The 25,906-nt window shown below is 34.7% G+C and overlaps 1 protein-coding gene and 2 non-coding genes across 3 annotated transcripts; all 3 read left to right on the top strand.

Annotated features, from left to right (window-relative positions):
• Window positions 1-25,709, top strand: LOC106089059 (branched-chain-amino-acid aminotransferase, cytosolic). Its single transcript, XM_013254814.2, has 6 exons — window positions 1-593; window positions 17,759-18,175; window positions 20,761-20,991; window positions 23,896-24,202; window positions 24,275-24,429; window positions 24,493-25,709. The coding sequence occupies exons 1-6, from the start codon at window positions 564-566 to the stop codon at window positions 24,679-24,681; spliced, it is 1,329 nt and encodes a 442-aa protein (XP_013110268.1). The 5' UTR covers window positions 1-563; the 3' UTR covers window positions 24,682-25,709.
• LOC131997418 (U4 spliceosomal RNA) lies at window positions 14,192-14,331 on the top strand. The gene has a single exon (XR_009398268.1). It is a non-coding gene; the product is annotated as a U4 spliceosomal RNA (small nuclear RNA).
• LOC131997417 (U4 spliceosomal RNA) lies at window positions 17,096-17,235 on the top strand. The gene has a single exon (XR_009398267.1). It is a non-coding gene; the product is annotated as a U4 spliceosomal RNA (small nuclear RNA).
• Window positions 25,710-25,906: the final 197 nt, after the last annotated feature.

Here is a 25,906-nt window from a genome sequence, read left to right as displayed (position 1 = left end):
GTGAATAATTCAGTTATTGCCGCAACTTGGAACTGTTAAGACGTGTAGGAACTATTGGGAATATAAAGCCAAATTAGTGCTCCTCTTTATTGTCGTTAAGATATTTTTGTTTAAAGAATTATAACAAATAAAAGTTAAGCAAAGAAAGTATTCAATCTCCAATACGAGAAATATTACAAATTCATCATCTCTCAACGTTTGAAAAATTTCTAGAGTGCTTTGAAGTTTTCAAATTCTAGAGGAAATTGTACACAAGTGGATTAAAATACAAAGGAAAAAGCAATTTAAAGTATTCCTTTTTGAGAAATAAGAGAAAATCAACGAGAAGAAACGTGCAAAAATATCAACAAAAAAAATTAAAATCTCTTGAATCTTTTTTTTACAAAAAAAAAAAAAGTATTCAAGTGCCTGCGTCGTCTTACACACACACCTCACATTAAAACAGAAAAGTTGTTTCCAAGTACTGAAGGTTCTGGAAGCAGCAAATAACTCAACAAAAAGAATAATACACATATCTAGCTGCTACTGTTTCGAGACGGTTTTAAGCTAAACTTTCAATCAAGATGACTACCAAAATGGCCATTAACGCTAAGGTAAGCATTTAGCATATTTTACACGTTAAATTGTAAATCGGCTAAAGGCAGCAACGTTATTGAATATTCAATTCATCAAAAAACAAAAATCGCCAAAAAAAACAAAATTGGACAAAATAAATGTGCCAATACCTATGTGGATTACAAAATTAAAGCAAGTGGGGAAATTTGGTATTATGAGCAAAATAGACTATTGTTGGAATATTGAGAAAACAGAAAATTACAAAAATGTGAATGAACCGATTATGCAGTGAGAAAAAACTCCAATGTTGCCTATAGACATAGGAGAGAATGTCATTATTTATTACTTCATTAGGATGAGAACTTCGACAAATTCCATTCATCATCAGTGTCTCTACGACCATATTGAAATTCGGTATGACATTTATTCTAGTTGTGGAAAACAAGGAAAAAAACTAATTTCGAAGATGCAGTGAGAAAAAATTTAAAGATTTTCCATAGGCAGAAAATGATTAAAAAGGCTTAAAATACCTATAAATGCAGCTTTGGCAGAGTTTAATGTTAGTAATACCTTCGCCAATTGAAGATTTAAAAAAAATTAAATCGCTACAACGACAAAATCTATTCAACAATGCATTTTGCATCATCAGTGTCTCTACGACCACACTAAAAATCATACAAGTTGTAGAAAATGATGAAAAAAAGACTTAAAATACAAATAAACGGCGTTTAATCAGACCTCAAGAATCGTTTATGGTAAAATGGTTCAACAAAAATATTTATTTAGAATTTACACCCACTACAAAGTCTTTTTCGTACAAAAAATATTTGTGTACCAAACATCACAAATTCTATTCAACAAGATTTTTTGCATTATCAAATTCAACTCATTGCAGAAAACGATAACGCGCTTCGACATTTTGAGCATAAGCCGGTACAGCTGATTTTCGAAGAAAGACTCTCTAATTTTATGTCAAAGTCAGCTGTTTTTATATTTAGAATGCGAAAACAGATGTTTGAGTGAGTCAAGTGACTCATTTAAGCAATAAAGCTTTGTTCATGGTAAAATGATGATGTTGTTGATGTAGCCACATTTTTATGAGGAGCTGGCGATCCTCGTCAAACTTGTACCTGTCCAAAGGACTGATCGCCGCTGGGACAGGGTGGCCATTGGTTATTTAAAGGCGCCAAAAACTCGCCCGGCCTCTCATTGAGACTTTACCCTCGATACCGCTGATTGTCCGCGACTGCCGTTGCAATTACTCCGCCTAGAGCATTCCACTATCCGCAACATCTTGACATAGAAGTTGGAAATCATACCAGAATTCAATTGACGATGGATTTATGTGACAGATTTGTATGATATCGTTTGGACGTTGATAGTTATAGACAAACATGCAAATTTTAACCCAAATTGGTAGTTAAGAAGTTAAATCGGTAGATCGGTTTATATGACTCATATATTATGGACCATACTTGACAATATAGTTGGAAGTCATAACAAAACTCCAATATGCTATATACTCCAAAATTTAAGAATACGTATTGTATGGGTTACATGTGTAAAGTTTCCTGCCAAGAAATCCCCTGGATTCTTTTTATATTTTTTAATTAACTCCACACAAATCGGACCTTAATGTTCCTGCCTGTGTGGTGCTTATAAAGGGTGATTTTTTTGAGGTTAGGATTTTCATGCATTAGTATTTGACAGATCACGTGGGATTTCAGACATGGTGTCAAAGAGAAAGATGCTCAGTATGCTTTGACATTTCATCATGAATAGACTTACTAACGAGCAACGCTTGCAAATCATTGAATTTTATTACCAAAATCAGTGTTCGGTTCGAAATGTGTTCATTCACCGTTCAGCGATGAGGCTCATTTCTGGTTGAATGGCTACGTAAATAAGCAAAATTGCCGCATTTGGAGTGAAGAGCAACCAGAAGCCGTTCAAGAACTGCCCATGCATCCCGAAAAATGCACTGTTTGGTGTGGTTTGTACGCTGGTGGAATCATTGGACCGTATTTTTTCAAAGATGCTGTTGGACGCAACGTTACGGTGAATGAACACATTTCGAACCGAACACTGATTTTGGTAATAAAATTCAATGATTTGCAAGCGTTGCTCGTTAGTAAGTCTATTCATGATGAAATGTCAAAGCATACTGAGCATCTTTCTCTTTGACACCATGTCTGAAATCCCACGTGATCTGCCAAATACTAATGCATGAAAATCCTAACCTCAAAAAAATCACCCTTTACTAGCTATCCCCTGGCGGAGTGGTAAAATGATCAAAACAATGTGCTCAAGTGGAGACTCATTTGGAACTTAACAAACTCTTTTCAACAAAGAGCTTTGCAACATCAGTGTCTCTACTACCACATTTGAAATCGTTGAGCGATGGCCAATTCAGTTTTAGCTCAATTTTAACGGATGGATCTCTGGATAAATTATTTCCATGTGAACTCTTTAAGACCAAACTTATCATGCTTATTGGAAGTCTTAACAAAGTAAACATGCAAAATTTCCATTTCGGATAAGTAGTACTGTATGTAGGTGCTCAAGAGCTCAAGAAGTTATGTTTTAAATCAGTTTGTATTAGAAGCTATTGCAATTTATGAATCGATTCGAATTGAATTTCACATATAAGTTGAAAATCATAACAGAATTGAATTGACGAAGGATTTATGTGGCAGATTTGTTTGATATCGTTTAGACCTTGATAGTTATAGCAAATTTTATATGCAAATTTGCTACAACTTATATTTATATGCGAATTTTAAACCAAATTGGAAGTTAAGAAGTCGAACCGGGAGATAGGTTTATATGAATCATATATTATATTATGGACCATACTTGATAATGAAGTAGTCATAACAAAACACCAATATGCTATATCATCCAGTTTTAAAAGAATTAAAATTCACGTATATCCACCATAGGTTACATTTGTAAAGCTCCCTGCCAAGAAATCCCCTTGACTCTTTTTTTATTTTTGGGTAAGAATTGCGTTCTTTACTTGCTGAAGAAGTCTCTTTAGGCTTAAGAAATAAAATAGGATACTGATTTCTATGGGAGCTATATATAAACATTGGGGCCAACTTAGCTCAGAGGTTAGCATGTCCGACTTTGATACTAAACGCCTAGTTTCAAATCCTAACGTTGGTTATCATGCTGGTGATATTTGCGAGGTATTTCTCTTAGTTAGTCAACCAGCAGAAACATTTCTCAAAATTTGAAGAAGTGCATTTTTTGTTTTCATACCCTAAGCATTACTTGGAAGCGCTTATCCTTTCAACTATGAATTTTTATCACTTTTGGAAAGAAATTGGCAATAATTAATAAAAAATTATTGTTGGGAGTATTTCTCTTGCTATTCTATTAGCGCAAACTTGGATGCAGTACTGTATGAGGGAGCTTCCAATATTGTTTACAGAGTTGCAAGGGAGTATGCTATAAATATTTCGATTTTCTCTCAATATTTAAAATAAAAATTAAGGGAAAGCGGGAGATAGAATGATTTTAAAGATTGAAAACCCAGGTTTGAAAGTTTGAGTACTCACCCAGGAAATTTTCGCGAAAGTGGAAGCAAAGCATTTTTTGTTTTCATATTGTAAGCATTACTTTGAAGCGCTTATCCTTTCAACTATGATTTTATTTCATTTTGGGAAAGAAATTGGCAATAATTAATTTAAAAAAAATGTTGGGAGTATTTCTCTTGCTCCTATATTAGCGCAAACTTGGATGCAGTACTGTAAGCGGGTGGTTCCAATCTCGTTTACAGAGTTGCAAGAGAGTATGCAATAAATATTTCGATTTTCTCTCAATATTAAATATAAAAATTTAGGGAAAGCGGGAGAGAAAGTGATTTTAAAGATTAAAACCCAAGTTTAAAAGACGGTAGTCTTCTTCATGCATGTTTCAAATGTACGCACAGGTGTATGTTTTCTTTTTTAACAATTTAGGTATTTAATTCTAATTGATTTTGTAAAATTAATCAAAAAATAAATTCAAGGTTTACGTTGGTAGTTTTCGTGTAGGTTTTTGTATTTGCAAATAGGACTGCGACTCAAAATAGCATAATTTTTTTTAATATTTTCTACACATTTTTAAGCAATTACTTTAGTGTTTCTGTGATGCGCCTTTTATACTCTAATTAGGATTCATTGAGGAAGAGCGTTCAAGTTTCTTTATGATTTCATCAGTGAATTTCTCAAGAAGGTTAGCGTTGCAGCTCTAAATCTTCTTTTACAAAGGTGCTGAATTTTCAACAAAGTTTTTTGCCGGGCAGCCTTGTAAACTTCTTTACTAAGTGATGTCGCAAACCGGATTCGGTAATAAAAAGGAGTTATCTTGTCATTGGCTTAAACTCATCAAAACGAAAGACACTTCCCGCGATTCCTTAAGGGAATGTTTATGGACAAATTTGCAATATCTTAACTTGAACCTATTTGGCGCTTTTACCATCCCGAGCGACCTGACCTACATCAACAAAAAGTATTTTTGCAAAATTTCAAGCGGCTACCTTTACTCGTTAAAGAGTTGGCCTGTTTTTGTCAGACTAACGAACGGAAGGACATGGCTAGATTGACTTAAAATGTCATGACGATTAATACATACTTTATGGGTTTTTAAACCAATCTTTCGAGTTGATCCAAACGGAAGGACGAAGTTAGTGGAGGGTATTAAAATATGTCATAATAAATTCAGATGAAATAATATTGGGGTAGATGGTAATAGTAATCCATATAAATAAGATTCAGTTAATTTTTCTTCACTTACAGCGTTTCTATTGCCAATATTTCGGTTTCACTTTCCTTCATTCTGATTGCCTTCTTATCACGTGCCCCCTCAGATATTTGCGAACAACTGAAAATTCGAATAGACACAAGTTTAAAATCATTGACCTTATTTTTGATAGCATCTCATTATAAATGAACCGGCTTAAGTAAAATTATTAACAAAACCATAGCCAACAAATAAAGACGACACGAGTCAAATTTGAATATATTATTGACCATAGAAGACAACAAGTCTGGTGGTTATGCTATATAAAATTCAATACATTGAAAAAATTTCTGGTCTTAACCAGATATCTGGTATGAATTGCAGGCGACTGATACATATTAAAAAGAATTAACGAATCAATTAGAAAAAATTAATTAATTTTAAAAATTAAAATTAAAAAAAATATTTAAGAAGAAAGCCTAAACTTTTTACTTCCAGTATGATTTATAAATATTAAATTCAATTCAAAAAATTAATAATGAAAAAATATAAAAGTTTGTCGTACAACTTTTTTTCAAAAAAAAAAAAAAAAAATTTTTTATATAATTATAAATAAAAAAATCGTGGAGAACTTTTTCCCAGTGTTAAAAATTTATTTTTTTTAATATTTTTTTCTATTATATTTTTTTTCATAATTCATAAAAAATAACAAAAAAAAATGACAATTTCCCACGCAAAAACATAGACTAAACACTTGCTTTGTATCTTGCAATCAAAATTTATAAATAGTCCAAAATTTTGAAACCATAATAATGATAAATGCCCCTAGATTGAAATCGCTTGAAATAATGTCTGGCCGTTTTCACATTGACGTCAATAGGGTTGTTTTCGATTTTAGCTATTTTGGTAAAAAAAGCAAAATTATTATCTATTACCAAAAAATTGTCTCTTAGCCAATGGCCTCACATAGAAAGTAAAAAAAAACTTTCGACTTCTTGAGGAATATAACAACTTGTGATTTTTTTTTACAAAAAACAACATGTTTTAATTGGTGAATAACATGTGGTGAAAAATTTTTGGCTATGTTTTGAGAAATGCAATTAGAGAAATTTAATTGAAAAAAACATTTTGGCCAACGGGGATCCGATAAGTATGGGTTCCGCAGAAATAGCTCTACGGGAGACGTAATGGTATTTTTGTCGGAACGATGGAGTCGCTCTATCCATCAGTTTGGTGAGATTAAGGTTGTGGCTCTGGATATCTCCAAGGCATTTTTTTATCAAAGCTTGTCGCTATTGGAGTCGTTAATAATTTCGTTCGATTTATATCGAGCTTACTCAGATATCGCACTATACGAGTTGTTGTAGATGGGTTCTCATCAAAGGAGTATACATTGACCGCAGGTGTGCCACAGGGCTCTGTTCTTTCCCCTTCCCTTTTCCTTATTTTCATTGACGATCTATTGGGTGAGACTTTGAATTCAGTCTACTCATTGTCATTCATAATCATTCGACCATAGGCTCAGTCCTCAAGAAATTGTGGACAGTTGGCGCATTATGGATGAGACTCTCTCCCAGGATTTGTTGGACATTTCCGAGTGGGCTAGAATGAACAGAGTAGACTTTAAGGCACAGAAGACGCAGTGCTGTTTCTTGTCTCACAAGCGATTCACTGACCCAATTATTCGTCGATATCTATAGACGGTATAGATATTGAACAGTCAGATGCTCTTGATGTTCTGGGCATGATGATACAATGTGATGTCCATTGGTCAAAACACGTATTCAAAGTGTCCCAAGAAGCATTCAAGTGTTTGGGCTTTCTTAAGCGGTACAAGAAATATTTCACCTCTTCTGATCTTCTCGATATCTATACTACCTATCAGGCCGAGGATGGAATATAACTCATGTATGGGCAGGATCTACAAAATCATCCTTGAAGCTACTTGACCGGGTTCAACGGAGAGCGATGGTGTTGATTGGTGACAGTAGGGTATTCAACTCATTGCTTCTCTTGAACATCGTCGGAATGTGTGTAGCGTTGTATTGCTCTATCGTTATTTTCATGGCATGTGTTTCAGGGATATTCGTCTTCTTATCCCTGACGTTAGCATGTTCACCAGGAATACAAGACTTGCCAGTAACTCACACCCGTTTATAATTGATTGGCCAGGTCGACCGAACCATGCAATCGAGAAAATTCATTTTTCGCCCGAACCATTCTTATGTGGAATCGATTTCCGGCTAACGTCTTTCCCACCGACATTGACGTTCAGAAATTTAAGACTAATATCACAAGTCCCTTTTCCCCCCTCCAACCCTTAACTTTCCTAATTGCCAACGCAATGTAATGCATATATAAGGGACATCCCCCGCGTGCTGGATACGTGAAAAAATAGTGTGTCCACCTATGGAGGCCACCGTAGCGCAGAGTTTAGCATGTCCGTCTATGACGCTGAACGCCTGGGTTCGAATCCTGTCGAGACCATCAGAAAAAATTTTCAGCGGTGGTTTTCCCCTCCTAATGCTGGCAACATTTGTGAGGTACTTTGCCATGTACAACTTCTTTTCAAAGAGGTTTCGCACTGCGGCACGCCGTTCGAACTCGACTATAAAAAGGAGGCCCCTATCATTAAGCTTAAACTTAAATCGGACAACACTCATTGATATGTGAGAAGTTTGCCCGTGTTCCTTACGATACTAACAGCTATACTGGCCTTCTTCTTACTTCCTTTTAATAATAGCCTTAGACTACTTAGAATATAATAGAGATGGGTTGCTTACAGTTTACAGATCCTTAGATCAATATTTTCAAGTGCTATAAATAAAATGACAAGCCATGTATGCCCCAACCTATGCTGCAGGATATTAAAACCATTTTTTTCTAAGTATATAGTATTCTTTTGTATCACGATTTGAAACATGTGTCTCTTTCATCTGAAAAAAAACCATTAAAAATTTCATCATCCAAACTGTACAATGTACCATATAGTTTTCTAAAAATATTCCCAAAATTTTCGGCTTATCAACCCGACGTAATTTTGGGCGATTTGATACGCAGCCAAAAGTTTTCGTTTTATTTTTTTTTTTTTTCATTTTGGCAGACGTTTTGGTTTCGCACATACCATAGTATTTTTGTGCATTTTTCCCCATTTGTTTATTTTTCTTAATCATTTTCTTACACATCCATACTATAAACTGAAATTTACGATCCCCGGTTTTGTGATGCATAATATTTTTCTTTTGAGAGCATATGCTTGATCATCATGATGAACCATGGGCAATGAAAAATTTACACTTAACGTGAAATGAAACGGCATTGAACTTGAACTTGACAAATATAACATGAGAAAAATGTGAAGAAATATCTTTGCATAAGATGGTAGATGGTTACAATAATACAAATAAATAAAAAAAATCAATAAGAAACAATAAAAACTAATTTATTTATAAAATAAAGCCAAAAATAAAAATGAATACACAATGTTTGGACATAATTCTTGTCTTAATAATAGAACAAAAAAATTGGGAAATTTTTCGAACATAGTACAAAGTATATAAAAATGTTAGCCTTAACATGTATCATTAAATAAAAATGAGTTGCAAATTTGCCCACGAATATACCATTAAGCAACATGGAGCAAACTTCTGATATATCATTGCATGCTGTCTGATTCAAGTTTAAAGATCAACGGTTAAATAAAACTCCTGTATTCACAAATCTTAATGTAGATTTAAAATAGGTTTATTCGACAGATTTCCTTTATAGAACTGTCAAATAAACCTATCTAAAGGCTTCATAAAGTTTTGTGAATAGGGCCTACTCCGCCAGTATTACAGTTCAGTAAAAGTCCCTCTATTGGTTCAAGAAAACAAATCAGATTATTCCTATTTTCAATTGAAACCCCCAAACGGCTTGAATATATCAATAAAAATAAGTTCAACAAACACTCAATCGGATAATATTAATTGCGATTTCAAAAGATGCAGATGGACGACGAGTTATAAAAATATGTCTCAACAATCAAGCTCTAATTCAAGCGATTTAGGTTAGGTTTATGTGATATATATGGTATATACTGCAGTTGTCAGACCTATAATGCTATATGGTGTTATGGTCTGTTGGACAGCGCTTCAAAAGTCCACCTACTGCTCAATACTTAACCGGATCCAAAGGATGGCTTGTTTGTGCATCACAGCCGCACTGAGGACGACACCATCTGATGCACTGAATTTTAAGCTACATCTTATGCCTCTGGAAATTGTGGCTACCCAAATTGCAGCGACCACTGCCGTGAGTTTAGGGGAGCTTTCTCATTATCCATGTGGAGGCTACGGACACTGTGTTATCCTTGGTACAATATCCGATGTTCCAGGCAGCGTGGATTACACCCTACCTGAATCGCTTTTTGATAAAAATTACTGTACCACTATTCCTGATAAAACAGATTGGAACTGTGATATCCCTGGTAACAGAAGTTACATAGACTTCTATACGAATGGTTCTAAACTAAACGACCAGGTAAGCTTTGGGGTGTACTCTAAAGATCTAGAACTGGTCATATTGAAAAGCTTACCCGATCACTGCAGTGTGTATTAAGCAGAGATCCTTGCAATTAAGGAAAGTGGTGGAATGGCTAAGATATAATGGCATTACGACGATTGGCATAAATATCTTCTCAGACAGCCATAAAATCCCTGGAGAACGTATTTCTGACCACAAAAACCGCCCTCGACTGTCGCAGATCTCTCAACGAGATGGCTGAAATTTCAAAATTCAGTTCAGTTCAAAATTCACCTGTTCTGGGTGCCGGGTCACAGAGATATCACAGGGAATTGTAAAGCGGATGAGCTGACGAGACTAGGAACTACCTTATATACTCCAGGCACACTGGAATCTGTGGGTATGCCTCTAGCTAAGTTTTCAGGACAAGGCCCGAAGGACAACGAATGATTAATGGTCAAAAAGAGGGGGCTGTGAGCATTCAAAAACTTTGTGGCCTAATCTAGACTTGAAGAGGTCTACTGCTTTGCTGTCATTGGCTAGAACAGACGTCTCAGTCATTGTGTCCGTCATGACAGGTCACTGTATAATGGGAAAACATGCTGAAAGACTTAAGGTTGCCAGCAACGACTTTTGCAGAAGCTGTGGGGACTTCGAAGAAGAAGAGACTATAGAACACCTTCTGTGTGTATGTCCCACTAGCAGTTAGAAGGAGTTCCACTTCAGGTTCTCATTTCTTTGAGAACCTGTCTGATTTGGCGGATAGCGCAAATTATTGAGCTTTTTAAAGCGATCTGCAGGGTTCAACGGTAGCAACTAGAAGTCATCTTCCTTCTTCTATTCCTGTGGTATCACAATGGACGAAAACGCCTAAGTGAGTCTGATGGCAGAGTGCCACTTAAACCTAACCTAACCTAGGTTTATGTGGCAATCTGCCATCAGACTCACTTAGGCGTTTTCATTCATTGTGATGCCATGGAGGCTATTGAAGTTACTTAGAAAAATTACAGTTTCAAGTATTGAAAACTACCAACTTTTTTTTATTAATTTTGCATAAAAGTTTTAATTTTTTTCTAACAAACAACAGCTAATCACAGTTTAATGTCTGTTTAACACATATTCAAAGCTTTACCTTCTATTTCTGTAACAATTATCATAAATCTACTGAAATAGTTTTTATTGTCAATTCATTACCCCTTTTTATAACAATGTTCGTGATAATGGTAATAATGTGTATAAATAAACAAATTTGGTGTTCCCTGATAACTGGCAGAGTAGATTTAAATAGAATAATCTTATCGACAAATATATAAAAGCCCCCTATATTAATAATAATAAAAAAATAGCAAACAAGATACTACCGGAATTAATGAGCTGCTCGTTTTCATTCATAGTTAGAAATTGTTCATTTATTAATTCTATGAATGAGTGGGGGTTCTTAGCAATGAATATATCAAAACTAAGTTGTCAGGTTTTGTTAATAAAATGCAGAAAATAGAGAGAATTTTTGGAAAATGCCAGACAACAGAAAATCATGCAGTGACAACACATCATTGACAGGCGTTTTTGAGTTAGACACGTTCTTAGTGCCATTAAACTATCCACCCTAACGGTCTTTTACAAGTGGTTTTTAATCCATAAACTACATTGAAAAAAAAGTAGCCCTTAAATTTAAGATTTTTCCTTATTCGTAGGATTTTATCAATGAAAACGATCCCAAGAATCAAACTTTTAAATTAAAGATGCTATCTTTGAATTTAAATTCCTGTTATCTTACGGACATGATCATCCGTTTCAAATTTTGATCGCTGATTGATTTTTATTTTATTTGAAAGATGATTGTCCAAATATTATTTTTTGAAAAATTTGAAACTAAGCATCTTAACCGTAAAAAAATTGAACATTTGGAGACGCTACTATTTGTAAGACTATTTTGCGTCTTTAACTACAGTTCACTGTTGTCTTGTCCTAAGGCCAATTTCCTAACTTTTACCGATATTTTGACCTTAATTTTCCTTCCTTCCTTAATATGAAGGAAAATATTTTTCACTAAAGGGAGTGTTTACTCAAAATGTTGGAAAATGTATCATCTTTAAAATAAGTTTGCAAATCTTTGACTCGAATTTTTAAAGTAAGGACAACAATTTATTCAGTGTATAACAATATAAAATTTCAAATTAGTGTGATCATTTTCAAATGGGTTAAAAACTGCGTGGATGCAGAAAGGATATACGAAAATATTTACATAGATAAAACACAAAAAAATTAAATTTTTTTATTTCCTCCCGCATAGAATGTGAGCACAGTAGTTTCAATTTACCTGACAATCGTTCTAGAGCGAGTTTGTTATTTCAAATGTTAAAAAATTACATTTCTCTCCAATTTCGTGTACAAATTTCAAATTTTACAGCCAATCGTTTAAGAGCGAATTTCATTAAACCACCAACAATATTTGGAAAGATATCATCAATACCACTAAAATTTCTTTATGTACGTGGCACAACTAAGAAAAACCAAAATAAATTCACAAAAGTTCTTAAAAATGGTGTGACTGAAAATTATTTTTAAAAGCAAATTCTGTGGCAAATCGGATAACTGCTAATTGTTGGCATTTAAACATATTACAGATAATTGCAAAAATCGCTTTGCTGCCACAAAATGAGTGCAAAACTTGTTTTGGGATCTAAGTCAAAACTACTGTATTCAACTTCGTCACTCCATTTATAACGCCTCCGCCTCGAAATATTGGTGTGGAACCCAATAAAGTACATAGAGACCCAATAAAGTTCATAGAAAGAGAGAGGACATGAGATTCTTAATCGTTCTGTCCGTGTACGTTCGTCTGTTCATCCATCCGTTCGTCTATCGTAAGCACGTTAAGGTTCAAAGGAGTAAAGCTTGGCACTTGAAGTTGGGTCGTTTGGGGTTTGTAAATGGGCCACATCGGTATCTGCTTAAATATAACTTCTATATAAACCGATCTCAAGATTATATTTCTTGTTTCTCTAGAGAACGCAATTATTTTTCGATTTGAGTGAAATTTTGCTCAATGTTTTCTCCTATGTAATACCGAACCAAAACCTGAGAAAGCTCCCATATAAACTTTAATAAATATTTTCATACTTTACTTTAATTGGGTATGACAGAACATTTGTTCCACTAGCCGAATATAGAATAGCGTTCCAAGAGCCGCAATCTTCTGCGCTCATTTTACAATCTCTGGCACCATAAACATTTTCACTTATTGTAAAATACGTCGAATGCACTTTTTGTACTTCAGAAAGACAAGCGTATTCTAAACACTAATGTTTGATGTAATTTTTGTCACCGATGTCACTGAAAGTCATACCAATTGCCGCACGAAATTTAAATTAAAAAGTCTTACTATTTTTTGCCCACGGTAGTATAGCTCAATTTTGCCTTCCTAAAGAAGGCAATTCTTATGCAAATATTAAAAAACTAAATGGGATTTTTTGATTGATATATAATTTTCATTGTTTAGTTTCTGCCTTTAAAGAAATTCCGTGCAAAGAACTTCACATATGCGATCCATGGTGGAGGATATAAAATATTGGGTCCGGCCCAACTTATTACAATTTTACTTATTTACTTAGTAGCCCATCGGAAATCGTTAATTGATTAAATTTTTTTATATATAAATATTTTATTTGTAAATATTTAAAAAAAAATCCCCTTTGACCTTTTCACATTGTACAAATATGCCTAACCTTGATAAAAGAAACGAAATTGAATGAAAAAACCCCCACAATGTGGTGTAAGAGCAAATAAAAGAATCTCATGCAGCCCACTCTCAAATGCAGTATTTTGTCATAACACATTTGTATACAAACATATAGTAGGGCACTCACTCACTGCTTGATACAGACATAACATATGAAAAATGCACACACATTATGCACGATGCATTTCTTGATGCAAAGAAGCTGAAGCAGAACAGAATAACAGCTTTCATTGCCAAAATTCCATGCAAATAAACAACCCCACATACATATATTCATTCTCAACAAAAACAACAACAATGGGTCAACCATAAATTTGTTCTTTCTTTCGAACCTACATTCATACACATATACCCATCATAAGAATACGTACAATACAACTCAACCAACACTCACGGCACATAATGAATATTGAAAATGTTGTTGTTGTTTAGCAGCAGCTTAGAGAAATACCTTACCTACCCAACCCTACCCACCTAAAATAACCATAGTTAAACAGTTCAACGAAGAATGAAAGAGAATTCTAGTCTTTCATTTAAATGTATGTGTTTTTGATTTTCAACTACATATGATTTTAGCAGTCTCTTTGCTTGTTGTGCACATTTAATTCTCATTCTCTTCGTGTTTATCATTGTTGAAATACTTGGGAGTTTTGTACATTCGTTAGCTTTGCGCAGAGGCGATATCGTAACCAATGAAGTTCTACTGAGGTGCGATTATTGCTAGTTGAAAACTTTAACCAATACCCCGCCATGGGGACGTGAAATACCGTCCACTACGGCAATTTTTGCAAGCCCGAGAGGGCTAATAATTTAATTAATATAAAAGTATAAAGTAGTAAGAGATTTCATGTTAAATCATGATTGAATATTTAGGGGAATTAAAGCGATTTAAAGTTTGTATTGTTTTTTAAGATTTTGGCTGGAAAAAATATAAAATAGGGATCTTTTCAATAAAAAGAAATTTATGAAGCTGAGGTGTAGGTTCGGATCCTAGCGAAAACTTAAAAAAAATATCAGCAGTAGGTTATATCATCCTCATAACTATAATGTTGCCATATTTGTAAGCGTAGAGAGGAAGATTCGTTCTGCAGTTCACGGTTAGGTTTGTTATATGAACTAAATTTGGAAAATGGGCAGAGCTTCTTTTTGACCACCATGAGACGTTTCTGTGTCCCCGATATCTGTGTTGAAATCCCATAAAGATGATATTTAAATACATTTTAATGACGTTGCCAATATAATTTACCCGGTGACGAAGTATCTCAGCCCGGCATCTTTAGTTATGATACGGCACTCTTTGATATTAGAAAATATGCCCTTTTTATTACTAAATGGAATATTAGCTGAACATTTTGAGTTGCACTCTAAGAATAAAAGGCAACGAATTATTATTATTTTTTTTTTCAATTTCATATAAGCACGAACTCTTGCAAAAACACGTGCATTCCTTCTTTAGTACTAATTTAAAATTTATTATTACAAAATTGCTTATGTCTTAATTTCTATATTTGCATAATGTCATTGCGGTGTCATTTGCTTACAAAGAAAAATGAAAGCAAATTAATCCTAATGATTTTTTCTTACAATTTTTCTTTATGTCATTTGTTTCAATATTTTCCACTTTACGCAAATACTTCGTGTTTTTTTAATATTTTTTACACGTTACATTTATTAAATTATTTTAATATTATTATTTTTTTTATTTTTTGATGGTTTTGTTTTATTATATACTTCTCCTTATATCATTCGTTTAAAAATTTTCCACTTTTCGCCGAAAGGTATGAATGAATATTCATAAGAAAGAAATAAAAATGCGTAATAAAATTAAAGAATGAAATTTAAATTCTTTGTGCAAAAAAATCCTGACCATTGAACTTAAAACGTTTATCGGTTTATCAAACCAATTCCATTTCGACAATTTAGTTTGCCTTTAATTTTATAAAACAAAAACAGGAATAAATTAAATAAAGTGAAACATTTTATAGCTAAGGAATCGAAACAAAGACCAAAATAACACTGGCCTGCAATAGCAATTGGAGGCCAACGTAGCACAGAGGTTAGCATGTCCTCAAATGACGCTGAACGCATGGGTTCGAATCCCTCAGAAAATAATGTTCAACGGTGGTTTTCCCTTCCTAAGGCTGACAAAATTTGTGAGGTACTATGCCATGTAAAAACTTCTCCCCAAAAAGGTGTCGCTTTGCGACACGCCATTTGAACTCGGCTATATAAATGAGGCCCCTTATCACTGAGCTTAAACTTGAATCGTACTGCACTCATTGATATGTGAGAAGTTTGCCCCTGTTCCTTAATGGAATGTTCATGGGCAAAAACTTGCAATTTACAATTGTAAAATTTTTAACAAAAAAAACAGTAAAAAGGCGCTTAGTTCGGCCGGGGCGTATCTTGGGAATAGCGTGAATTATGCTAAAAAGTGTTACATACCTAATTTCTACCAAATCAGTCAAAGCTTCTAGGGCCCGTAAAAGTCGAATTGGGAGTTGGTTTACATGGGAGCTCTACCAAGTTATAGACCGATTTGAGCAATACTTACCATGGATGTTGAAAACTATAATCAAATTCCATGAGCAAAATGTCAGCCAAATCAAGATCTTTCTACAAACAAATCAATTCTTACTTCCCTAATTCAAATCCAACTTATCCAACGTTGGAAGTAAGATTTGATTCGTTTTCCATTGCGCTTATGAACCAAGTCGCCCTGCTCAAATTCAGATGTGTACTTTACAACTTACTCTAGTAGGAATGGAATGGAACGGAATTTGAACAGGGGTTCAAATTCAGATGTGTGCTTTACAACTTACTCCAGTTGGAATGGTTGTAGAACACCATAATCCATTTGACATCTCCTGCTGATGATTTTTCTTGGTCGAAAATAAAATCGCAATACAGGAAACCAATCAAATGCTTCTAGCAACAACACTTTTTGCTGACTTAAATGTATGTTGGTAACTATTCTTTGAATAGAAAGCAATGGAATTTCAACAAAACCAAAATGTTGACAAAATTTTTCGACCATAAAATTTTGACAAGATTTTACAATAAAACGAAAGTATTACAGAATTTTTCGTAGAAGTAGTTTTGACGAAATCTTCTTTAAAAATAAATTTTAACAAAAATTTTCTATAAAACAAAGTTTTTAAAAAAAAAAATAAATTTATTGGCAAATTGTTCCAGATAAATAAAACCCTCGGAAATTAAAAAATAACAACAACTTTACTTCTTTCGTGCCACTGAAAATAACTGTCATGCCATCTTGTTTAACTCCCTTTTAATGCAGACACCATTCCCTTGCCTTCAACTTGGAGGGATGTTTTTGGCTAGGGGTTACTTTAGCCATACTGTATTCTACCCTGATGCATCTAATATGCACATTTCCTGCATTCAATTTTATACCTGAAACAAATGGTTGGTCATACTTCTTTGTATACCTTTTAAATGTGCTTCAGTGTTAAACCTTATTTGGTTCAAAAACTCTCATTTGCAAATTATTCTCATTCTATTTGGAATAGTCTTTGTTTAAATGATTGAGTATTTTATTTGATCATCAGCTTTGCGCAGAGGCGATATCGTAACCAATGAAGTTCTACTGAGGTGCGATTATTGCTAGTTGAAAACTTTAACCAATACCCCGCCATGGGGACGTGAAATACCGTCCACTACGGCAATTTTTGCAAGCCCGAGAGGGCTGACAATATAATCAATTTCAATAAAAGTAATTTTAAGAGAATATAAAGATTCAAAAGAAAAATGGATCGTAATGTTCATGACATAAAAGCCTACCTAAAATCCAAATTTGAAGTTTTGTAAAACTTTTACTTTTGGTAAACCAATTTTCTTTCAAAACAACATTAAATAAAAAGAAACATTTTATTTAATTGTTTCCATTCGTCCAGTTTTTGTCAATGAAAAGCTCTTGGGATAATACTTCTTTTCTAACTCTAGCTAGAATTTTTCTAAGACACCTTATTAAAACCCCTTAGAGGATAACAACTAAAGGTTTTACCATATAATCGATAAAAAACCAACTTTTCAAAATAATTTTCAAACTTTTTTGAAACAATTCTTAAGTTTCCAAGAACAATCCACAAATTTTATCATAAACATTAATTTTGATAAATTGAATAATTTGCCTTGCATAGGAAATTGAACTATTACTGTATCTCTATAATTCCTTAATAATTTTTCTTTAATCTTTTTTTCTCCTTTTAGGAACTCTTCCGCAACCAACATCGTTTGATTCGCTTCATCGAACAATCGATTCGCATGTGCAGCAATCAGACATTGAAACAGCAACAACAACAAAAGACACAATTGGAAGCCGATTTCCAAATCACCAAATCGATCACTTCACAATTGTCCACTGCCGTACCTGAACCCATTGTCCACGATGAAGATGTCGGTCAACAATTTGCCGCCTCAGCGTTGTCAGTTCGTTTGGCCACACCACAACAGTTGCAACCCAAACCCGACAATGCCGAAGAATTGGGCTTTGGTAAACTTTTTACCGATCACATGTTGAAAATCTATTGGCACAAAAGTTTGGGTGGTTGGCAGAAACCTCAGATTACGCCGTTGGAGAATTTAGTTATGCATCCGGCGGCTAAAGTGTTGCATTATGCTGTGGAGGTTAGTAAAGAAATTAAAAAAAAAAACAAATTTTTTTGGGAATGGAGAATTGGAGATGACTTAGGAAAACATATTGCTTAAGCAAGTGGGGTTTTTTTTTAAATTGTAAGCCAGATAATGAGCTTAACAATATTTTGTTTTTATAATATATTCGGTTATAACGAAACTTTCAGTAAAATTAATTTTAATTTTTTTTCTTTAAATTTTCTATCACCTCGTTTTGAGATGACTTTCTTCACCTGGGCTTTCTCTTGCAATTTCGAACCTTTCCTCTATATGAAATGGATGTTTTTTGAAATGATTTTTAGCTCGATCATTGTCAATGACAAAAAATGCATAATTTATGCCCCCATAGCAGCTTTATAGAAATATGGTCCGATTTGAACCACATTTGGCATGGATATTGAGTGATCTAATAAATACAAGTCACTGTTCAATTTTGTAGAACAAAATATTGGTCGTTTTGGTAGCCATATCCCAATAAAGAACGATCTGAACCATATACGACACGGATGTCGAATAGCCTAACATAAGTCACTGTGTCAAATTTCAACGTAATCGGATTATAAATGTACTTTTTTTGAGGCCAAGACTTTAAATCGAGAGATCGGTGTATATGGCAGTTATATCAGAATCTGAAACGATCTGAGCCAAATTGAAGAGGGCTGTCGAAGGACCTAACACAACTCACTGTCCCAAATTTTGGCGAAATCGGACAATAAATGCGCCTTTTATGGGCCCAATATCTTAAATCGAGAGATCGGTCTATATGGAAGCTATATCCAAATCTGGACCGATCTCTGCCATATTTCAGGTAGATGTCGAGGGGCCTAACTTAACTTCCTGTCCCAAATTCTCGCGACATCGGACAATATAAACGGCTTTTATGGGCCCAAAACCTTGAACCGAGATCTGTGCCAAATTAAAGAGGGATTTCGAATGGCCTAACATAACTCCCTGTCCCAAATTCCAGCAAAATTGGATAATAAATGTGGCTTTTTTGGACCTAAAACCCCAAATCGGCGGATCGGTATATATATGGAGCCTTTATCAAGATATAGTCCGATATAGCCCATCTTCGAAGTTAACCTGCTTGTGGACAAAAAAAAGAATCTGTGATAAGTTTCAGCTCAATATCCCTATTTTTAAAGACTGTAGCGCGATTTCAACAGACAGACGGACGGACGGACATGGCTAGACCGTCTTAGATTTTTTCGCTGATCAAGAACATATATACTTTATAGGGTCGGAAATGGATTTTTCGATTTGTTGCAAACGGAATGACAAAATGAATATACCCTTATCCTTCGGTGGTGGGTTTAAAAAAATTAATGGTTCTTTCCGTTTAGTTTCACTTAAGCGGATTTTTCATTTAAGCGTATTGCAGTTATGCGGTTTCGACTGTACACACGAAACACAATTTGGTTGTATTAATGCTATCGCAATTACCATACTCCTCGATCAATGAAAATCAGGAATAATAAGCCAATGAATATGTGGTTGAAAGCAACTTTTTGGTTCACCCATCTTGACCTATCCAATTCAATGCTTGCCTCAAACTGACAATGTTGACATATGGATCATACAATGCTGTAAAAACAAATTAGACCATAAATTATGATTTAAAGAATTTTTCTCTCAAAAACTCCAAGTACGCTCTCTACTGTAAGAGCTGTATATTTTAATCTATCAATTCTAAACTTTATTAAACTGAACATTATAAAGATTTTATGGCAAAATCTCTCTCAAACACTCCAAATAATGCCTCGTCTGTTTTCGCACTATCTGAGAGTAGCATTTTTCAACAACCAATGTCTGTTTGCATCTTGACGACATGTTGAACGTTAATACGTGAACGTGACAGCTCTCAATATACGAGCGGTAATGCTGACATAGGAATAGTGGACTTGAAAAGCGAAATTTATTTCCTTGATGGCATTTGAGTCGATAAGCCAAAAAAAGGGAGATTAAAGCTGATCCAGATTACTACTTAAAACCAGAAAAACAAATCTTTCGTAAGTTATATACTACACAATGGCTTTGAGGCATGGCTTTGCGCCGAAATCAGCATTGAAATGCATTGCCATATGGTGGAGTTAGCAACAAGAACAAAGACTTGAGCCAGTGTCTACGTAATATTTTTAAAGATTATTCGCATACAGAGGGGTCATCAACACGTGACTTTTTGCAATTCTAAATGAGCTCAGCAAAAACTAATCGCCAGTATGGCAAAAACGAATTTACCTATCACAAACTTGCAAAATTGTTTTCATTTTCTATGAAAAACAAAATCTTTTTGTTATAAAATCATCAGTTAGACTGATCTAGCAGACGGAAGAAGGAAAGGACAGACGGACAGAAGATGGAAAACGCCGATAGGGAGAAGAAAGTACGGACTGATGTATTAATGGCGCATAGACAAAACAAAGCACCGAGGAAATGCGCATAGATGAAAGAAAATACAGGCAGTTAGACTTGGGAAAAAATAAACTCATATTTGCTAATAGATTTGGATTAACCAAAAGCGTCAATATTTTTATTTATTTTTTTGTAATAAATTGTGATATATTTTTTTTGTTTTCTAGCTTTTCGAAGGCATGAAAGCTTATCGCGGTGTCGATGACAAAATTCGCATTTTCCGTCCCAACATGAATATGCATCGTATGAACTTGGCTGCGCAACGTTCCGGTTTGCCCACTTTCGAGGGTGAGGAATTCATTAAGTGCCTGTCACGATTGTTGACCATCGATTCCGAATGGGTGCCACACACAGAAGCTGCTAGTTTATATATTCGTCCCACCCTCATTGGTATTGATGTAAGTATTTATAAGTTAAAAGGTGTATACGTATGTAGTAAAAAAATTCTAAATTTAAGGAAGAAGGAAAAACCTTATCCTTATCTGAAACTTCTTTAAAAAAACTAAAATTTTTCTGGTTAATACTGTTGTATCATCTGTTGTCGACACAGTTATAAAAAACCTTACCCTTGACTTAAACTTCATTAAAAAAACTAAAATTTTCCTGGTTAATACTGTTGTTCCATCTGTTGACGCCGCAGTAAAAACTATGAAATAGCGAAAATTTTCTGTTCAATTTTACTACAAATGCTAAAACTTCATTGAAAATATCTTTGATTTTTATAACAACGATTTTCAGTTTGTTATTAGTGTTTCATCTGTTGATGCCGTCTGCTTAACTTCAAAAGTTGAACCTTCTTAAAAAAGCTAAAATTTTACTTAAATCTAGTTTGTTGTTGTTGTAGCAGTGTGTTGTGCACTGAGGCGGCAGTCCTTGCCGATAAGGGTCTTCAAAGGGTCAATCCGGTATATACAACCGGCTGCAATGATTGTATGTAACGTTTGCTGCCAATTTATTATTGTTTCATCTGCTGACGCCTTAACAAAGCAAAAAAAAAACAGGAAAATACTTGCTTCAATAGCTACAACTTCTTTGAAAGATAGTACAATTTAACTTAATTCGAGTTTGTGTTGGTTTGCTGCCAGTTTCTTATTGAAGTTTCATCTGTTGACGCCATATAATAACCATGAAAAATAAGAAAATTCAGTCTTCCCTTGACCAGTCCAAGAATATTCAAGATGGTAAGCCACGCCACTCTATTCAAGAAGCCCGCCTGCACCCATGTAATGTAACTCCATCCTGTCTTACAAGGATGACTGTATGATTTTTGGGTCTCGGTACTCCCTTATATGGCCACGTCACTCGATTTACAATATGAACAGCCCCCTAATACGTAGTTGACATCACAAAAATTTCGTCTACCAAGCACGCCAACAAAAAGTAGGCTCTTCATACTTTCGCCAAACGGCGTCAACAGATGAAACAAACGAAAAGTAATTTGTAAGCAAAACAAAGGTTGCCCCGGTAGCTGAGTTGGTAGCAAGCTTCAAGCCAAGTTCGGATGTCGTGACTTTGAACTGACGCTACGAAGTTAGTCTTATTAAGACTTAATTGATTTACATTTTTAGAAAATTCAAACTCGTCAAGAGTTCTGACCGAATTCTGTTGTTCAGTCCTAATGAATGCAGATGGGTTTTCCTACTTGCTTTCTGATCGAATTCTGGAATAAAATTTTGTAGAATTCGGATGTACTTTCCGAGTTGTCTAATCGAATTCTAAAAAAATTCGTATAGAATAGATCTTGTCGGAAGACTTCAGAATTTGTTCAGATTTGTCTGACATCAGACATTCACTGTCTCTTTCATTCATTTTTATTCGACCATAGGTCGAGTCTTCGAGAGATTGAAGACAGCAGGCGGGTCATGGACGTAACACTCTGCCAGGATTTGCTGGCCATTTCGATCGAATGAGCAGAGCTTGCTCGACGTTGTAGATATCGAGCAGACAGAGGCTCTCTGATGTTCTGGACATGAATCTACAGTGTGATGTCCATTGGTCAATATATATTCAAAGTGTCTTAGGAATCAATCAAGTGTTTTCTTAAGCGGTGTAAGAAATAACTTATACTCTCAGATCTACTTCACATCTATACTACGTACATCAGGCCGAAGATGGAAAATAACTCACATATGTGAGTTAGGGCTGCTTGACCGTATCGAGGCGGGAGTTAGTGTTGATTGAAGATGGTAGGGTATCCAACTCTATTGTTTCCCTGTCGCTGTTCTATCGATTCTTCAAAGGTATGTGTTCTTTAGAAATCAGTCTTCTGATTCCTGACTTGATGTTGTTTGTCAGAAATACCAGACTTATTGGAAGCTCACACTGGTTTGTAATCCATTGGCTAGCTGATCGATTATCGAAAAAATTATTTTTCGCGGGGACCGTTCGTATGTGGAATCGACATGTGGCAAATGTCTTTCCGGCATCCAAAAATTAAAAACAAATTTCAAAAAACACTACTTCCTCTTCTTCCTCTCTAATCCTTAACTATTCTCTCCAACGCAATGTACAGCCTATATAGGGGATATTCCCTGCGTGTTGGTTGATTTAACAAAAAGAAAAAACTTAAGCGCGCCCCGGTTGCTTACGTGGTAATGAGCTCGATGCCCTATATGGGAGTCTCGGGTTTGATTCCCACCAAATGTTTTTATCTGCCGCTACTTCATAAAAATGGCGTCATTACTTCTTCGGAATGTTGGTCGGTTGGGATTGTCAATGGGCCAAATCGATCCACATTTAGATATAGCTTCCATATAAATCAATCTCCCGAAAATACTTCTTGAGTCACTAGAGGACGCAATTCTTATCCGATTTGGCTGTAATATTACACGAGAACTTTTCCTATGACCTCTAATAGATGTACCAAGCATGGTTTCAATCTATTCCAAACCTGATGTAGCTCCCATAGAAACCGATCTCCCGAATATACTTCTTGAGCCTATAGAGGAAGCAATTCTTATCCGATTTGGCTGAAATATTGCACGAAAACCTTTCCTATGACCTCGAACAGATGTACGGAAGATGGTTCTAATCGGCCCAAAACCTGATATAGCTCCCAATGCTTCTTGAGCCTTTAAACGGACCAATTCTTATCCAAGCATATACAAAATCCATGGGGATTTCTTGTTATTATTCTTTTTTAGTTTCTGCCTATAAAGAGAAACGGTCCAAAGAACTTGACAAATGCTATCCATGGTGGAGGGTATTTAAGATTCAAATTTAGCAGGCTTTTACTTGTTATGGTTTTCATTGTACGATTTGATTTTTAATTTGTCTTTTTCTCTGTGTTTTCTCTCTTTTAGCCTACCTTGGGTGTTGCCTCCTCCGATTCCGCCCTCTTGTACGCCATTCTCAGCCCTGTAGGCAGTTACTTCAAGAGTGATGAAACCGGCGCCGTTTCTCTGCTGGCTGATCCCAGCTACACCAGAGCCTGGCCCGGTGGTGCTGGTAATCGTAAAATGGGTTCCAACTATGCCCCCACCATTAATGTACAAAAAGAGGCTTCCCGCAAAGGCTTGCAGCAAGTGTTGTGGTTGTATGGCGATGATCATCAACTGACCGAAGTTGGTACCATGAACATTTTCATGTTGTTCATCAATGAGCAAGGAGGTATGACAAAATCATTTAAGGCCAAAAAAAAATTTGAAAAATTTATTAAATTATTTTTGTTTTAATTAACAGAAAAAGAATTAAGAACACCTCCCTTGAATGGTTTAATTTTGCCCGGCATTACCAGAGATTCAATCTTAGCCTTGACCCGCCAATGGGGTAAATTCAAGGTTTCCGAAGAAACCTTTACCATGCACAACATTGTGGATCTTCTGAATAAAGGAAGAGTAAGTTTCGAAAAAATTAATTCGAAAGAGAATTTGGTTTTTAACTGCAAATTTATTCTACAGTTGCTGGAATTGTTCGGTACTGGTACCGCCTGCGTGGTCAGCCCTGTCAACCGCATCAGCTATTTGGGCAAGGATCTGTACATACCCACCATGGAACAAGAGAAGCCCTTACACGAAACCATCCGCGAAACATTAATGGACATACAGTATGGCAAAGTGCAACATCCCTGGTCTGTGGTCATTGAATAAGTCGAATGAAATCGCCGGACGAAATTCGTTCGTTTTTTTTTCAAGGAGAGAAAAGATTTTTCAATTATGAAAATACAAAACTTTTTTTTACCACAAAAACAAAAACAGCAGCAGCAACTTTGTGTATTAATAGCTTTTAATTAGCTAAACACTTAGGCTTAAGACCTTAGGGTAAACTTAGTTATTTGGATAGTTTTTTTTTAGAGAGGCGAAAAACAAAAAATTGCTGTGCCAATACCAAGGCAGCCATGAAAATGAAGGTGATGACAATGAATGAAATTAGTTGTAAGTTTAAGCTCCAGAAAAAATGTGACAGAAAAACAAAAAATTCTCGAATTTTTAAAGCATTTATGAAAATAAAACAAAAAGTTTAACATTTTTTACACAATAATTGTTAAGTGTATAATACCTATTATTAATTATTATTTAATATTTAGAGTCAACAAAAAGAAAGGCTAGGCAACATTTTTGTTTTTCGTCCAGCAGTTACTTTTTTTATTTTCCTTTTTTAAAATTTAATTTATTTATTTCTTTTCTAATTTAAATGTAATTCTCGTTTAAGTTAGAAACTGTACATATATGCTATTTTCCTAAGAACGACTTCGATATACCATATACATATAGAAAACAAACCTATGATCATCTCTAAAGTAACAGAAGTAGAAGCTATCTACGCTATTAGGATTAAACAGAACAAGAATTTTTGCCGCATACATTTGAAATTTTGTATACATTCATACCCTCTCCACCACCCCCACCAACACAATGTCTCTTCTTTTGTACATATATGAGCATATATATATATACATATGACGTACATACATAGATATGCTATTAAATAATTTAGTTTTTTATACTCAGGGGCTATAATTTGTATGTTGTGTATATTATATATAGAAAAAAAAAAACACAGAAAAAGAAAAAACTCCATGAAAAGTGAAAAGAACAAAAAAGAGGTTGTCTTCCCTTTGTTATTTCTCTTGCTAACTCTATTCGAAAATAAATAATTGATGGTTTTGAAAACAGAATCCAAACCCTTATGAAATCTTATGATTTTTCTCAAGTACCAGAGAACAAGTGCATTTATTAACATTTAAGTTCAAAATTCTCAATGTCTATTGATTTATTTTTTTAATTTATGTTATATCCTTTTTTCCTTCCTGCCAAAGGACAGCTAATAAACCATGCATATTCTTGGTTTATTATTATTGCTTTTGTGGAAGAT

Source organism: Stomoxys calcitrans, chromosome 4 (genome assembly GCF_963082655.1).
Source record: "Stomoxys calcitrans chromosome 4, idStoCalc2.1, whole genome shotgun sequence".
Lineage (NCBI taxonomy): Eukaryota > Metazoa > Arthropoda > Insecta > Diptera > Muscidae > Stomoxys > Stomoxys calcitrans.
Note: the sequence above shows the minus strand (reverse complement) of the source record. Positions and strands in the feature narration are given on the sequence as shown.

Excerpts from the sequence above, each read along its gene's own strand:
- LOC106089059 (XM_013254814.2), top strand. The coding sequence starts at position 564 with ATGACTACCAAAATGGCCATTAACGCTAAG. Across the intron at positions 24,203-24,274 it reads GTTCATCAATGAGCAAGGAG|AAAAAGAATTAAGAACACCT; the intron begins GTATGACAAAAT and ends TTTAATTAACAG. Across the intron at positions 24,430-24,492 it reads ATCTTCTGAATAAAGGAAGA|TTGCTGGAATTGTTCGGTAC; the intron begins GTAAGTTTCGAA and ends TTTATTCTACAG.